Here is a 17,368-nt window from a genome sequence, read left to right as displayed (position 1 = left end):
CCCCGGGCCTGGCGAACCCGAGGGGTGAAGCTCTTTGCTTTGACAAGCGGTGCGGCGGAGGCGTGGAGAGCGGCGAGCAAAAGAGCGAGCGAGCCAGACTGAGGAAACTCGAGACGGGAACAAAGAGGGATCGGGTTTTGTGTGTGTGTGTGTGTGTGCGTGCGTGTGCGTGTGCGTGTGTGTGTGTCGGCTCCAGCTCCCGGCAGAATCTTTTGGGTCCGAGGCCCCTGCTGTGACTCCTCGAGACCCAGCCGTGCCCTCCACTGCCGACTCCCTGCACTCGCCGACACAAACTTTATTCTTGGGAAACTTCTTCTCTTTCTCTTTCCCTCCTCCTCCGCCCCCACCTTTTCCTCTGGCAGATTAAATGCTCCTGGAGAAAGAAAACCGAAGCGAAAGGGAAGGAAATAAGAAGCTTTAAAACGGACATCTCCAATCCGGGTGGCTCTTTTTTTTTTTTTATCCTCCAGGAAGTGGACATTTCGTTATCTTCTGATTCTCTTTGCACCGCCTCTACTGGGACAAACGGAGCCGTTTTGCCTAGCTCCCTTCTTTTCTTGGAAAACAGACTCCCAGATCGGCATCTGGGAAAGCAAAGGTGGAGAGATTTGCGTAGAGACGCGCCGACGGACTCTCCACTGGCCTTTGGAGAGTCAAAACTCCTCCGGAACTGGCGTCCTCCGCGCGCAGACCCCGGAGACGCTGGGGGCGTGGGGCGGCCGCCCGGGCAGCCTAGCCTAGCGCGCAGCACAGACGCCCCCAGAGGCGCCAGCTGCTGCGGCCCTCGCATCCCTGTGTCTTTCGGCGTCGGGGACGGGCGCGGGCGTAGGTCTTTGCGGAGTGGGAAGGCACGGGCGGCCACCGGGGCGCGGGCGCCGCTGCAGCAGCTCCGGCTGCCGGCCGCCAGCCAGGCGCTCTCCAGCCCGGCTTCCGCCTGCTCTCCTTCCTCACGCATCCTTTCAATCCTCCTTCTCCTCCTCCCCTTTTCGTTGACCCCTTCTCTTTTCTGCTGTCGCCTGGGGTGCTCCCCCAGCGGAGCGGAGATTACAGGGTGGTCGGGATGCCCCAACTCTCCGGGGCAGGCGGCGGCGGTGGGGGGGACCCGGAACTCTGCGCCACGGACGAGATGATCCCCTTCAAAGACGAGGGCGATCCCCAGAAGGAGAAGATTTTCGCCGAAATCAGTCACCCTGAAGAGGAAGGTGACTTAGCCGACATCAAGTCTTCCTTGGTTAACGAATCCGAAATCATCCCGGCGAGCAACGGACACGAGGTGAGCGGGCTGCTGCCCCGAGCTTTGAGAGGCGTGGCGGGTCCCAGGGAAGAGCAGAGAGGGAAGAAGGGAGGGAAGGCGCTGGAGAGCCCTGGCTGAAGGGTCCCGATTAGGTCTGCAGGGTGGGGGGATGGGGGCGGGTGGCTGGGCTCCTGGTTAGTGTTCTTTCTTTGTGTGTGTGTGTGTGTGTGTGTGTGTGTGTGTGTGTGTGGTGTGCTGGGAAACATTCCAAGTGGATCAGTTTTGGGGTTTGGTGACTTAAACCGTTGGTTTGCGGCCAGGAGAACCTGCCCTTAACCCATCATGTTTGGCCTTCGGACTTTTTAGTGGGGTTTAGGGAGTGCGATTAAAGCGAGGATGTCTGAACAACACTACTGAGAAGTTCTTCCGTAGGACGGAAGACAGAGTGCACCCGATATCTTTCTCGGTAGATGTCTCTGCAAAAGTGCGTTAAACCACCAAAGGCTTAGTTAAGGGCGAGAAGAGGCACAGGCCCGAGGAAGGGGAGGCGGGCGTGGGCCGGGGACAGGCGGGGCGGTCCCAACCGCTGCGCAGCCGGCCGGCCGAGGGGGCGCGCGCCCGGGCGGCGGGGGCGGTGCGGGCGCGGGTCCTTTGGGCCTCTGGGGCCGGCTGCCAGCAGCCGTGGGCGAGCCGAGCCACCCCAGGGCGGGGGGGGGGGGGGCCTCGCAGTACCGCCCGCAACACTAGCTTGCTCCAATCATCGCCACGTAAAGAAAAAAAGTACGCTTATATTTGGGGTTGGTTTGGGCCCGAATCAGGCCTTTCAATCTTTGCAGAAGGGCGAGTCGGAGAGATGCAGCGGAAACCAGTGCACTCACTCAGGGGAGGGTGGAAAGCGCTTTATCACATCTCCTGGCCGGCTGCGGGCGATAGCGATGGTAACCCGAGTAGAGTAAATAGAGACACGTGGGTGCTGGCGAGAGAAAGCCAGTGAGCAGGACCTCGCGGAAGGGCTATTTCAGGCCTCGCGGAGAGCTTCAGAAGTGGGGGGAGGGGGAGGGGGGCGGATGGACCCTGATACCCGACACTCTACTGGCCACCCTTGTTCAACAACTGGGAAACGCTTTGGAGGAAATCCGGTAGAAAAGTCCTGACACTCAGATGATTTCACCAACGCTTTTTCCCTCCAAAGAAATTTGGAGGGTATATTCTTTTTCCTTAAATGGCATCCTTCTGCCCCCAAAAAGAAAGCGTGTGGTTTTGGGGGCGGGGACATTTTGGGTTTTAAACAGTAAGTTTAAGAACACCTCAGAGTTGCCTTCTTTATCCCAATGGCAGGGGTGAGTACGCATTTTGGAAGCCCGGGGGCCTGCGTTCTAAGGGGAGCATAGGGGTGTTCTCCATACCCTGAGTCTTTCATCCCAATATGCCAATTAGGGGGGAACCTAGGGGTGGCCAGGGCACACCCAGCTCCACTTAAAAGATTTGTGACTATGTGTGTATGGGGGGAAGGAGGCCAGTGGGAGGACAGATGTCCCAGGAACCAAATGACATCCAAAACATTAGAGGCCAAACTCATATTTGTAGAGCAGCCTTTTAAAATTCCTACTCCTTTTCCTCGTCCTTTCTTTTTCTATAAGGAAAGTTGCTACGCACTTCACATTTTCTAAACGTTTCTGCCTTGGGGAGAAGGGTGCTGCATTTGAAGTCCAGAACTCCTATTAGGGCTCTGTTAATCTTTACCAGTGGTAAGTGGGCATGGGGCAGACCCAAGGAAGACAGTGAAGGGGTAATACCGCTGATTTGCAGGTGGTTGAGTCTGGGTGGATGATGGTTACCAAAACTGACATTGGCTGGGCTACCTTTTAGAAGTCTATAGCCCAATTTTCAAGTTTTCCTCCCTTTAACCACAGAACAGTTTACTTTTCTCTTGTAAGCTTGCACTGAGCCAGCCATGGTAGCTTATGAGGAGAAGAGCTCCTGCTGGGATTGGTTTGGGACAGTTGCCTAAGATCTCCATTTGTGAGTGATGGGCTTGTTTTTAGTTAAATGTCATTTTCAGTTGCAAAATATTTCAGCCTGCTGTCAATCAGCTCTGATTGAAGTAAACAGTGGTTGAAGAAGCCATCAAAATGATTAACGCCGCCGTTAACTCAAATTCTTGTCGTATTAGGTATCCAAGTAGCCTTGTTGTGTTTTAGTAAACAGTGGTCAGAACAGCATATGGATTGTTCGCAAGTTTGTTTCTGTTGTTATTATCATTTATAGCTGGTAGTCCTGGGTAGATAATTTTCAAAAACACATGTTGAAAAGAGAAAGATTTCCCAGTACTCAGCCTTAGCCTATCCTCTTAGATTAATAAACAAGTAGATGGAGTTGCACCTGATTCTCCTCTTTTGAGTTACCAGTGGATACACACATATCATCATTGTCACAAACTCTAAAGTGATCTTTCTTTTGGGGGTGGGGATTCGTCTTGTTAGGTGGCCAGACAAGCACAAACCTCTCAGGACTCCTACCACGACAAGGCCAGAGAACACCCTGATGACGGTAAGATGTTAATTCTATCTCTCCCAACCTTAACATTTAACATGTGCAATTTGTGAATGTAGGTATGTTTTGCTGTTTTTGTTTGCATCCAAGAAACTTGAATCATATGTGATAAGACTGTGCCTGTATTGTAACAAAATGGGAAAGAAAACCCGGGAAACTTATTGCTTATCACTAATGTATAGTTACATAATTTAAAAACTGTCTGAATGATTTAGGGGCTTTTGAATTTCTGTTGGCTTCCAGATTCTTTGTGGAAGAGAAATGTCTATAATTAGTTTTCTCATTTTACCTAAAGTTCTAATTGTAGATCTTTACTATTTTTTCCTGCATTGTTATAAAGAGTGACAGTCTACACCAATTTATTTTCCAACAAGAATAGTTTCAAATGGGCTTTCATTTGTGAAATTGCTGTTTCTTGTTATAGTGTTATAGTGAGAAGGCAGGCACTGTATGCGCAGACTAAATATGGCTCAGTAAAGAAGAATCAACTTGTAAAAATATAAAACGTTATTCTTAAAATTAAGAACTATGCATATGGAATGTGATAGACTTTCTCCCCATTTCCGATTCTTGCTCAAAACTGTAAAAATTCTACATATTTTTTAAGATTTAAGGAGAACTCCGTGTGACTTTAAAAGAATCTGTAATCTTTAGGGTTCCCTTGTTGAACAGTCTACATTTCTGTTCTCCTTTAATTACTTACAATTGGCCTGACCAGAATGAGGTGTTCGCATATACAATATGTCAGCTAGGGGAAGAAGAGAAGAGAACTATAATATCAGGCTTCCTTCTGAGCTACAAAGTAGTTACACAGATTAAAGAGAAGAAATGTATACAGTGAACAAACACACATTTCTTTACCAGAGTGATGTAAGTGTAGCACATAAAATTAAGTCTTCTGTAGTTAATCCTTCATAAATTTCGGTAGTTGCCCATATGCTAGATACAACTTGCTCCCTCAGTAAAATCTAGAAATTTTCCAGAAATCTAGAAGCACAGGTAGAATTTTTGAGTTTGCCAATAAGATGGAGCATAACTTCAAGTGTATAAATATATACGTGTGGGTATAGCTGAATGGCCTAGTATATTTATATTACAGCTTTGTGTCTTCTTTCATGTGTCTGTATTTCTTAGTCCAGTTTGTTAGTATTAGAACAAATTAAGTTAGATGGATAACACTTATTTTTGTAAAAACACCAGTAAAAAACCAGTCAGTAGTGGCAATAAATTGAACCACATGTTTTTAAAACATCTGGTTCACTGCTAAGCCATTTAAGGGAATAAATACTGTCAATCTAAAATAGAGCATAATAATCCAGTTACAATACTTCGTAAACAAATCTCTTATGTAAAGTGTGATTTGTAGTAGTACTATTAACTTTTCAATGAAAAATACAGCGATATAAGAAGGAAGTCAAAGCACATTTGATTGTTCTTTGCATTCTCTCAGGAAAGCATCCAGATGGAGGACTCTACAACAAGGGACCCTCTTACTCGAGTTATTCCGGGTACATAATGATGCCAAACATGAATAATGACCCATACATGTCAAATGGATCTCTTTCTCCGCCCATCCCGAGAACAGTGAGTAACATGCTGATGTTGCAGATTATTTCAGAAGTGTAAATTACTTTGTATTTTGGCAAAATGTTTGTTTTTTTAGACACTGGAAATGCTTTCATTATGTATGACCAGTCGTTGCTAAATAAGACCTGCTATGAGGAATGGCTGCCTTACATACAATATTGCTACTTTTGATGTTTTGCACTTGGAATTTTAGCTTTTGGGGTATTGGTTAAGATAATAAAAAACAGATCATGAGCTATCATGGAATCATTGAATTTAAATCAGCAAATTCATGATTTTATGAGTATTTTGCTTTCTACTCTGATGAGAGAAATTGATTTAATCTTTCAATTAACTAAGTGCTGTATGTCTTTCATTGCCCATAAGCTATGTAGAACCAGAACTCCTTTGGCTTATTTGGAGCTGAATATTGGAAATGTTACTTCAGCTTTTAAAACAGTGTCTCATTTTATTGTGTTAGCTAATGTCTCTTTAAAATCAGTTTGGGGGTGGGGAGGAATGAGCTATTTTTTGCGTTATTGTCAATTGTTAAGAAAGTATCACTTGAAGATAATTCTAATGAAAATTGTTCTTTTTTATCTCGGGGTTCAGTTAACTTTCAAGTTTTAAAAATCCAGTGGCATTATAGCTGCTTTACACATTATGCATAACATGGAGACCTCATTTATATAGTAAGAAAACAGCTAAAGGGTTACCTCTGTAGTACATGAATGTGAAATGTGCTGGTGATGGAGTTCTCCCTGAGATTTGTCTCTTCGTAGGTAGTGATGGGTTTTTATTGCTCCGTCAATATATATACCTTCTTTCTGGCCTCACTCTCCCTCAACCACCCAAACCCCAGTGAAAAACATGTATATTTGGGTGTTGAGGATGAGGGTTTCAGTCTAACTGGCCCTCCCGCGAGTCAATCTAGGATTATAAAATGGAAGCTGTAGTCTTTGCCTTATTAGCCCACTGCTTTCACCAAGTGAAAAAAAAAAAATCAGTCACAGACATCTGGGGGCAAGTACTATCATTGATACCTCAGTGGACAGAATCTGGGAGCCATGAGATACTACAGAGTAGGAGAGAGGAATACCTCCTAACCAGTCATCAACAAACAAGAGTATTTATGGTTATGTTGATTATCTGTGGCCCTCAACTATTGAAGCGATAGATCTATGAAATACAACCACTTTATGCGGGCACTGTGATTTAGAAGTTATAATTTTTTCCCACAAGTTCCAAAAAGATATTTGACCTTTTAAGTAGGGAATGAGATTTTTCTAATTTGCATATAGCAGCTAAAATGGACATCTTGGAAATCTTGTGATGGTTGTTACAGGAAAGAGCGATTTCACATTTTAAAAGGCTTTTCTAATACTTAATGATAGAAATGTGTGTGTGGTACATATAAATCTCTTATCTAAAAAGTGAATGAACTAATAAAAGCAAATATGGTTTTTAACATTTAGAGACCACCCAAATAAATGCTTCTGAGTCTTAAAATTTGTAGGAGACTTTATTTTAACATTTAGAGACCACCCAAATAAATGCTTCTGAGTCTTAAAATTTGTAGGAGACTTTATATTGTTGAATTAAATATGTGTACATTCAGATATTTTAAAGTTGGGCTGTTTTTCTTTTGTTGGATGTTTTGGAGGGGAGGGGGAGGAGACTATGTTTTAGATAGGGAATAATTGAAGACTTCTGCTGAAGGCTTTTTAGAACAACAAATCAAATTATAGTCTCTGACTTGGTAACAATAGAAAATAGCTACCAAAATAATCTTATACTTTTAGGGTGTGCACACAGTTAATGCTTAATAAGTATTTGTGGAATTTATTCTTTAGCCACTTCTCCTTTCAAAGCAATAATTTTTAAAAAGTCAGTATAATTAAAGTCTATTGATATTTATAAATTATTCCTAAGAATACTGAAAATTAAGCTTCTCTTCCTCTTTAAACCAGCATTTTTACCCCCTCAGTATACTAATCATTTTAAATTGTTAGAATGGAAAGTATTTATTGTTAGTGTATGTATTAAAATTCTGAGGTCAGTGAATTGAACAGTCATTCATTGTTTGGGAAAGATTTGTGGCCAGAATAAATGTTGGTGGGTGTAGAGTGGAGGAAAGGGGTGTGGTCAGGAAACAGTTACCTTACCCTCCTATCTGCTGCCTTGCTTTATTCTGTTACATTTTAGAACACATTTATTTTAGGCACCTTTCTTGGGATATTCTGCAGTTTGCACAATTTGAGAAGCTTTTCAGGTTTAACCACGAGACAATGTTCAATTGTTTTCTTTTAGGGTCTGACCGAAGTGAGTTGAAATCTTTGGTTTTTAATAATTAACAGCTGTTTTTAGTGTGTCTGAGACCCAAAACACTTTAACCGGAAGGCAGCCCCTCCTCTTTACCCCTAACCACACTTCTGCCTCTTTCTCTTTAACTCTGTCCTTAGCAGGACTGAGTGTTTGTGCAACTGACATCCACAGTGATAGGTTTGCATCTAGGGTGTCAGGAGTCAGGAGCAGGGTGACCATTTGGGTTTGGGCTTTGCCTGGGAGCAGTCCCATGTCAGCCCTGTTACTTGGATTTGCATTACAAACAACTGCTTGTTTACTGTATCTGCTGCCCTCAGGTGTTAGGATTAGAAAAACATCTGGGGGTGAGGGAGGGCCCTGACCAGCCCTTCCCCACACAGAATCTTCTGTTCACATGTAACTGCGGATGATCCAACTGGCACGCACAGAAATGTTTCTGCTGGTGGCTCATTTTAACAATTCTATTATGTGTCTGCTCTTTTTTAGGCAAACACTGACATATGTATGCTCGCACAGCTTTTACCCATGACCTAAATATAGTATTACCTACACAGGAGAACCACCTTTGCCAATCAAGCTTTTTTTCTTTTTTTCCATCTGAAGGGAAATTTTAATTGGCTAATTACACCCTTCTAGAACAGAAATTCTTAGAGGTGTGTCTATACCAGAAATCTTGTGAGGGTGTTTCATAGAATTTTAAATAAGACTTCTTGGTTCAGATAAATTGGGCCTAGCAAGAAAGCACCTGTAATAATGACACTTTTGGTGTCATGAGTTCTTAAAGCACAGTAAACCTTGGCTTGAGGTGGTCGCCTTCATCGAGTGTGAGAGGATGCAGGAGCCTTTTAAATATTTCAGAGCAAGGGCCCTGGAGAGTTTATTAAAAGCGTACTCCGAAGACTTTCTCTGAGTCTTATTTATGAAAATCCTTGGAGGCCAATGGTAATGTATTAAAAGGAAAAAATAGTTCTTTGCCTCCTGCGCTGGGTCCTGGCACTTGTGTGCTTGAATACTGTGTGACAGTGAGCTCGGCTGGCTCTATACATAGTGAAAGTTCCCATTGGCCTCATGCACTGTGGTTATTCATCTTAGGTGTCAAACTTCCATTTGTCCCTCATGCAACCCAAATGTTTAGCACCTCTCTCTGAAGAGAAACATCTCATTTCTCTTTAGCTGCTCAAGGGAAAAGCAGCAGACTTAGCTCAGGAAGTGCCAGCCAGCAAACGTTGCAGCTCGGGTCACACCAACCGCAGTAACACCTGGTCAGGATCGTACTGCAGACTGCATCGTTTGTTTCTTTGTGATCTGAGGATGGATTTTTAGGTGGGAAAGGAAGATGTTTCTGTTTGAATTTCATCTTTTTTATTTTTAGTTGACATTGCTATTAAAATGTTTCGGGGTTTTTTGTTGTTGTTGTTATTTTGAGCAACTCAGTTCTATTGTATGGTTTTTACCTGAAGGGAATCAACATTTTGATTTTTGATGAACAGAATTTACCTATTATAACTTTGTCTTAACCTCCCCCGCCCATGTTTGTATTTGCTTACAGTTAAAATTAGATTTTTGCCATTGTTCACATCTGGAATTAAGGAAGTAGGTGGACATGTCTAATCAGCAAGCTTACACTTATCCAGCTGTCCATCACACTGCTGCTTGGCTGTGAAAATAATCACAGAAACAATAATCAATAGGGAGACTATGGCTTCTTAATTCAAGGGTACAGGGAGACTATAGTTTATGTTTTGAGCAAAAATTTTAAGTGTTTTTTCACTTTACTGCAAGGAGCTACTTCATTTGACTTACTAATAAATTATTTAAAATTTTCTAATCTAAGTTGTGTACTTTTTGAAGCTAAGTATATTAAATTTTCCTTTTACCTCAAGTTCAGGAGAAGTTAAGTTTTAGAAAGTATATTCTATCTCAGATTTGAATGTGATGTCAGGAGAATGTGTGGGAAAGTTCCTCAGGGCCCCAAACTCTTCTGTCTGATTCATCTTTTATTTATTTATTTTTTGCCACACCACATGGCATGTGGAATCTTACTTCCCCAACCAGGGATCGAACCTGCACCCCTTGAATTGGGAGTGCAGAGTGTTGACCACTGGACTGCCGGGGAAATCCTTGTTTGATTCATCTTAATTGTACTGCTACAAAGTTGGGAAAGGACCACAGTCAGAATAACTGGGAGTGATTGCCATTTCCCCTTCAGATAATTTAGAAATCTTATGACCGAACTGCATGCTAATTCAAGTGTCCTGGGAGCCCATGCTACATGTGACCCTTCAGGAGCTAATATTGCCCTTGCATGACTGGTACTGCACAAGTGTGATCCTTAGTCGATAGATTTTTCTGAAATGACCCTAGAAATTTCTTGTTCATTCATAAAGATATGAGAACAACCCAGTTTCACTAAAACAAGACCATTAAGCCAACCTGCAGAAAATCTTGCTCTTTGAAATACCCCCTTCCCCTGCCCCCTTACAGGTCCTGGACTTGGCTCTCATCAACCCAACTATTTTGATCCATTTCTGTCTTGCAGACTGACTCGTGTAATTCCAACAAGACAGAGTAAGGGCCTCATAAATGGGTCTATCTGGACTCGAACTTGTTACCTCACAAGTATTCTTCCATAGTATCAACTGAGAAATTTTTGCAACTTTTTGAGTCTTGTTTTGTTTTTAACTAATCCTGTTAGTTCTTTAGGCAGAACTGTTTGTGGTTTATGTGACTGACATTTTTTGAAGCAATTAGATCATTCCATTCCTCTCTGACTCCCCTCGTTCCTTGTTTACGTATTATAGACAAAATCGGAATTTTATAAAACTGGTTTCCCTGTGATTTCAAGATAAACTTGAAGTTAAAAGAGAAAGTGTGTCAGCACTGTCCATGGGCCGGCAGAAAGGCACATATGTTTTATTCCCAGGCAAAGATAGAGCTCAGCATTATATAGGTGCCACTGTCATGGGACTGAAGTTTTTTAAAAAGAGGGTATTCATTTAAACTTTGTATCTTTAAAGTTATTACTTCAGTCATTATGCCAAACTGAGCCAGTCTGTAGAAAGCTAATACTGTAGCAATCAAGGGACTTAGTACTGCTTTGTACTGTCCCAGCAGGTCCTTACTCATTTGGAAAAGGCAGCCATTGGAGTTTATTTAAATAATTTTAAAAATATATTTTAGATTGGTGATCACTTTTTAAATATTAATTGTGACCTCGTGAAGTTCCTGTAGGAACTGTAGACTCTGCTGTAAGCTTTGAAGTCACTTTAAGCATATAAATTATCAGTCTATAAGATTTGGAGGCACAAAGCCCTAAAATGCCCTGGAGACCAACAACAAAGATGAGTAAGGGGGGAGATTGAATGCACCAAAAAGGAGAGTCAGGAGTTGAGCAGAGGATGGATAGGGAACAGGGATTGCTAACTCCCAGCTTCTGATAATCTAGCCAATCTAGCTGGGACTATTTGCAGACTATTATCAGAGGCTGTTCAGAGGACTGTGAAGCCTCTGTAAAGCAGTACATTTATACACAATACCCATTCTAGCCAAATCTCTAAGCCTGCTGAAATTATCCATTTGCTATATGTAGATCAGTATAAAGCTCACTGAAGAATGTTACTTGCTTGCCTTCAATCCGTACAGGGAAAACTGCAAGGGCATTACAGCGCGAACAAGAGTTTAGGTTACCTGTCCTCTTTCCTGCGTCTGTAGGAGAAATATGACTGGCAGAGATGTTGCATCACAGAGGGTCTAGAAATGTATTGTATTTTTGCAGCTAACCGGAGGCAAGTAGACTCTAAAAAAACCTTTTGATTATTGACCATTGTTTCTAGCTATGCCCATGTATAATACTGTATGGAACTTGGTGACAGTTCTGCAGAATCAAGTTTTGATCTTAGTCATGGTAATTTACTGTTGCTGTTATGTTCGCTTTAAAAAGGAAGCCTGTTACTACTTTACTCAATATAGAGAAAGGTTGAATGAGGGGTGGACAAAGGGAAGGTACGATAACATAAAAAGAGGAATGGCTCTAGTGTAGTTTTAATTTTCTCTTATTATTGTCAGCTTCTGAATGAAACAGTTACCAAAACTGTTAAAAGCTGACACAGAAAAATATTTTTATAAATCCTTTTTTTTTAAAATCCTGAAAACTTTTGCAATAAAGCCTATTAACTGTGAATGATAGCTGATCGGTTGATCAGGGACGACTGATGAATTATGAGACAGTTATATGTCATGAGTAGCCTAGCACGGGATAGACACTTCAGTAGATTTGCTGAATAAATAATGTTGTAGAAATTTTTCATGTATTTCTGGGGATATTTCCAAAGGATCTGTCTTTATTCAACCAAACGCTATATGAAAAGCAAAATCTGAAAGTGTCTGCTAAATAAATCCTTAGAATTTTATTTTACGTTTTCTCTGATTTGTTGCTTCAGTGGGGAAAAAAAAAAAGAGCATTAGACCATTGTCTTTAATGAGGAAGTCAGAGTCCTTCAGAATGTTGTTTCTGAGTAACAGCTGAAAACAGTCAGCTGGAGAGCTCACTGCTAGAGTGAAAAAGAATGGGATTTGGTCCTCATTTGAGGACTGATCATAAGAAGTACTTATCTCTTACTTATGTCCTAGAAACCTGATTGAAGAAGAACAGGTGATAGAAACGCTTTTTTCAGAAGGGTGCTTGAGATGGAAATAAAGTAATAAAGAAGAAAACCATCTTCAATTATGTTTCTGTATTGCACGGTTAATGCTTCTCAATTCATTTTTATTCTTTCCCAGATAGAAAGGACATTTCTTTTTTCAGTAACACTTGAGGTATTTTGAGATATTAAAAAATTCTGCATGTTCTTTTTAAATACGTATGGTAGCATCAGCGCTGACTCTTCTAGGCCAGTGTGTGTTGTAAATTGATTATATTCTTCAGCAATGTGGAGAGCAAAACTTTTGAGTCTGTATCAGGCAGAGGTAGGGATCCTCCTGTGAAGGCTGAGCCTGTGGAGGAGAGGGAAGTCCTAGGCAAGATATCAAAAGGTCTGGGGTCTAGACCCACGTCCATCACTCCCCCCCAAAGCCTTGGGAAGGTATCTGACCTCTATCAGAGTTTGTTTCCTTGTTTATTGTGAGGCATATTAATATCTGGTTGCCTACCTTATATGGTGGATGTACAGTTCAGATGGCACAAAGCCTGTGAAAGCATTCGGTTTTTTAGCTATGGGAGCAAAGCACAAGTCTCAGATGGTGTAAGCCCTCATGCCCACCTGGTAGGAATTCTGCCACAAGAGGTGTTTGACTGTATCCAAGAAGCTCCTGAGAAAGGGGAGACATTTTTGGTTCTTACCATGGCACCATACAGGCCTGGAAATTGGACACTGGGTCAAGGCCTTACATTAACTTTTAGAAAATATTAGCATAAAATAAAAGTTTTGGGAATTGTCATTATATTCTTTACAGAGACAGCTTTCTTCTCTTGGGCTCTTTTTTCTCTCGCAGTTGTTAGGAGAGCACCTGATTTTCTTCTACTAAGGGAATGAGATGTGTGAGGGAATGGATTTCTAAATTTAAGATTTGTTTAAAAATCTCATATCCTTCTAACATTTGATATGAAATTGACAGATAACTCTTAACTCCTTGGATGGGGGTAATAATTGATTTTTATTTAGGAAAACTTTTTTTCCTTAATCATTTAGCAGCTGGGTTTCTTTTCTCCACTGCAAACATTATATAGAGAGGAGATTTAAGAGCCTCGTGAATGTAGAGGACGACAGGAGAGTTATTCTTTTCCCCCTTCAAATTTTCTTCTGACTTAAGTCTTTTGAGCTTTCGTGGCATCTAAAAAAAATCAGGTCCAAGGGGGGATATGTTGGCCAGGCAGCAGAGAGAAATCAGTGTTTTTCTAGTCTCGTTGGAAAATTACAGCTTTCATCCTTTCAAGACTTTTCTTTTTCTTTAAGTAAAACTCAGTGAATGTTAAATATATTTCAGTGTGGAGTTAGCTTTCTTGGTAGACTTCTTCAGTTTTAAACATCATGTATTATACCTTGTAATAATTATGAACACGTATCATCTTGGCACAGTAGTTCATATGACTTGGACCAAAGGAAAAAGGTATTGTGGTCTTATCTCAAGTGTGTTAAACATTGTCTTAGACCCCAACACTTAAGATTTTTTAAAGTCTGAAACAAAACCAGGAGTACCAAAGTAAAAAATGTTTACCGTTTACTACAAATGGGCTAACCAGTTAAGTATCTGGCGGGGTTAGGAAAAGAATCAAGTCTCCCAGACATTGCTTGAATTGGTTTTTACTCTTTTTTTTTTTTTTTTTGGTATATGTTAAAAGTTTAAAATTAAAACTCAAGAAATTCTTTGGAAAGGGAAAACGATTAACTTTTTTTTTTTTTTCTTTTTTAACTACTATCATGCACCAGGTGCTGTGCTAGGCAATTTACGCGAATGGAAACTGTGGTTGGGTGTAGTAATCTCCATGCTGAAAAGAAGGGCCCATCCTCAGGGGCAGCAGGAACCTGCTTCAATTTAGTGAGTGATAGAGTCACTGCCCTTCCCTTCTTAAGGTCTGAAGACTTGTTTATTTTCATAAAAAATAACCATATTTGCCTTTCAGAACATAAAACACTTATTAAATGAATCATAATGTTGATTAAATGTAAAGCAAAAAGTTATTATTTTGAAGATTTTGTTGGCAACTTCTTTTCAGTAATGCTTAGCTATTTTTTATGAAAATAAAAAGAAAATACTTTCATTTAAAAAGCAATACACTAGAAAACTCAGATGAGCAAAAGGAATAGCAAATATTAAATTCTTAGGATCCTGCCGTCAGAGATGATCACTCTTAAAACTCACCATGCAGCATTTTAGACCTCTTCCTATGCACACTTAGAAATACACATAAACACACGTAAGTATATGTTATACATTCATGGTAATGGAAACATAATATACCATTTTGTACTTGCTTTTTTCCCACCAGTATACAGTGGATATCTTCTGTAACATCATTTTTAATGCCTAATTTATTGCCTAATTTATTTAATCAGTTTTGTTGGTAAGACATTTAGGTGGTGTCACTTTTTTTTCCTCTATCTTAAGCAACATTGTGATGCAATGCATATTTTCTAACTACATCTTTGCACAAATTCTGTTTCTTTGGAATGAGTTGCTAGAAGTGGAATTGTAGAGTCAAAGGCAATGAATGCACCTTTTTAATTTGGGGTTAACCCAACATTGCAATTTAACCTTAAAAAAACATTTGTTTGAAGTCAGTATTTAGAAGTATCACTTGACTACATTCATATTTGGTTATGGTTGGTGTCATGCCTTCTCCTAGTCAAGAGTCAGTACAGCGATAGACAAGAAGCTGGACAGATGGGGAGCAGAATGTCAACTTCATTATTAATAAGGCTGGATTGGAGAACGTGGCTTGAACCGTGACACGAATTTGGACTTCCTTTGACTTCCCCAGATGGAACACACCACTAAGTCACAGGCCTCCCTAACAGGGGCAGGGAGCTTACCTCCTATAGAACTGGAGACGAGAACAAACCCACGCTCGGGCAAGCTGGCCCCAAGAGGGAGAACAAAGGGTCAGTCCGTCCTTGCCCAGTTCTTTCTCCAGATCACCAGAGATGAGTCGCTTTCCTTTGTGGAAAGTGAGTGAGGGGGTGGGAGAGACAAAGGCTGCCGCCACTGCCAAGAGAGCAGAAGTTCCTACTTTATTGGCCAGGCTAGGGAGGAGGGGCGCAGGAGAGTGTGTTTATCTCCTTAGTCATAATCCCTGATCAGACCGTGAGCCGGGACAGTGGTGAGACGCGTGCGTACACGACGGGAGCTACAGCAGAGCACTGCGTTTGGGGTCTGAAGATCTAGATGTCGGGGTCTGCTAGTGACTGGCTGCAGCCAGCTACCTCCTTTCTGGACCTTGATTTCTTCACCTGCAACATAGACTGCCACCTCGTCTACTTACGAAAGTACCTGGCACTCTGCATTAGTAGTAGTGTCTGTGGAAGGTGGACCAACTGCATCCGAATTTACTGGTATTCTTATTCAAAAGGCAAATATGTAGGCCCTTCTGCAAATGTCCTGAACCAGAAGTGACAAGCAGGACATAACACGTACCACGTACACTTTTAACCAGGTACTTTAGTGATTCTTACCTACAGTAAGGTTTGAAAAAACACTGATCAAGTAGACATTCAATAATTTAATTCACTTGGGCTTAGATATCCCAAGTGAGTCGCACACCTAGAAACCAATCAGGCACTTTGGCCCCAAAGCCTACTTTCTCTCCACTCAGCCCAGTTCAGTGCTATGCCTCATGGAGACCACTGGCACTCTGTTCACTTCTAGTCAGACCTCAGGGGGTTTCCCTCCTCCACTGACTACAGAATGAAACCCACATCCTTTGGCATTATTTTCAAAGCTTTATGCAATCTGGAATCATCCACCTTGCAAGCCTTGCCTCCTTACCACCAGACCCTGCAGCTTACGATTCAGTGACATTTCCAGACCTGCATCCTAAACGCTTTCCCAAATCCCTGTCTTCAGGTTATTGCAGCTTGGTCTCCCTGAAATGCCCTGCTTCCTCTCCCCTGCCAGCACAGTCTTGTTCATCCTGAAAGATCCAGGCTAAATGGTACCTCATGAAGTTCTGATTGTACCACCAGTTAAGACTAAGTGCTCTCTCCTGTGGGTTCCCACAGGACCTTCTTCATAACTGTTACCACATCTTATCATTGGTTGTCTCCGTGTCTTTCTGTCTCACTGTTAGTTCCTTTAGGATAAGGAGCTTGTCTTACTCATCTCTGTTGCTCACAACCTGTTATACTGCCTGGCATAGAGCAGGTTACTCCACGGATATTTGTGGAATAAATAGAGCAGAAAATTTTAAAATTCATTAATATAGGGCAGTAACACCAGATATCAATCTATATTTAAATGGAGATACTTTAATAAAATATAAGCTAATACAGAATCACAGACCTGAAATTGAGCTTAGAAATTATCTGAGCATTAAGTATAATCCATGGGATAGAATTAGCTATTAGTTTTGAGTATTTAGTAAGTGCCAGGACCTGTTCTGAGCACTTTATGTATGTTAGCTCATTTAATCCTCACAGTAACCCAGTGATATCCCCAGTATCCCCATTTTACAGATGAGAAGACTGAGGCATAAGGAGGGTTGAGCAACTGAGGCATAGAGGCCATGGAAGTGGTTAAGGACCACTGTAAGACCAGACCAAGAAATGCTTGGTCAGATAAAGTAGTTAATTTGCCAGGATATACAGCTAGTAAGTAGTGGTACCATGCTTGGACCAGGCCTTGACTCTCACTGCAGGGTGCTTTCTGCAACTTCAGTTTTCATTGCCATCACTGCCACTGGTACTCAGAAGATGCTAGATGATTGTTGAATCAGTGAATTTCTCATCAGGAAGATGTAAATGATTCTTAATCTATATGGTATTTGCAAGCATAAAATAAAATAGTATATGGAATTATAAATGTCTTTAACATTATGTTTGGCAGTAATAGCTATGGTGCTAATAGAGAGCACAGTTCAAAGGCAACAAGTTAGATGCAGGGAAGTGAGGGGAAATCGGGGGAGATGCAAAAAAGGTGGTGGAAGTACTAGCCTGATGATGAGGGGGCAGTATTAGTGGAAATAATGAATTTAGAAAG

General features: G+C 41.6%; 1 protein-coding gene across 7 annotated transcripts in view; it reads left to right on the top strand.

The window, feature by feature from the left end:
- Nucleotides 1–294: 294 nt before the first annotated feature.
- The window catches only part of LEF1 (lymphoid enhancer binding factor 1), a 119,217-nt gene continuing 102,143 nt past the window's right edge, over nt 295–17,368 (top strand). For 2 of the 7 annotated variants that reach the window (XM_029235839.1, XM_029235838.1), the window contains exons 1-3: nt 295–1,273; nt 3,718–3,784; nt 5,238–5,371. In XM_029235839.1, coding sequence (XP_029091672.1) covers nt 1,061–1,273; nt 3,718–3,784; nt 5,238–5,371 — 414 coding nt within the window. In that variant the 5' untranslated portion in view covers nt 295–1,060. Of the gene's footprint in view, nt 1,274–1,964; nt 2,575–3,717; nt 3,785–5,237; nt 5,372–17,368 lie in introns of those variants that run through there. The other 5 variants (XM_029235832.1, XM_029235835.1, XM_029235833.1 and 2 more) reach the window with 5 other exon arrangements.

This window comes from Monodon monoceros, unplaced genomic scaffold (genome assembly GCF_005190385.1).
Source record: "Monodon monoceros isolate NGI ecotype Baffin Bay Population unplaced genomic scaffold, NGI_Narwhal_1 Super_Scaffold_20, whole genome shotgun sequence".
NCBI lineage: Eukaryota > Metazoa > Chordata > Mammalia > Artiodactyla > Monodontidae > Monodon > Monodon monoceros.
This window is presented reverse-complemented; position numbering and strand designations above follow the sequence as displayed.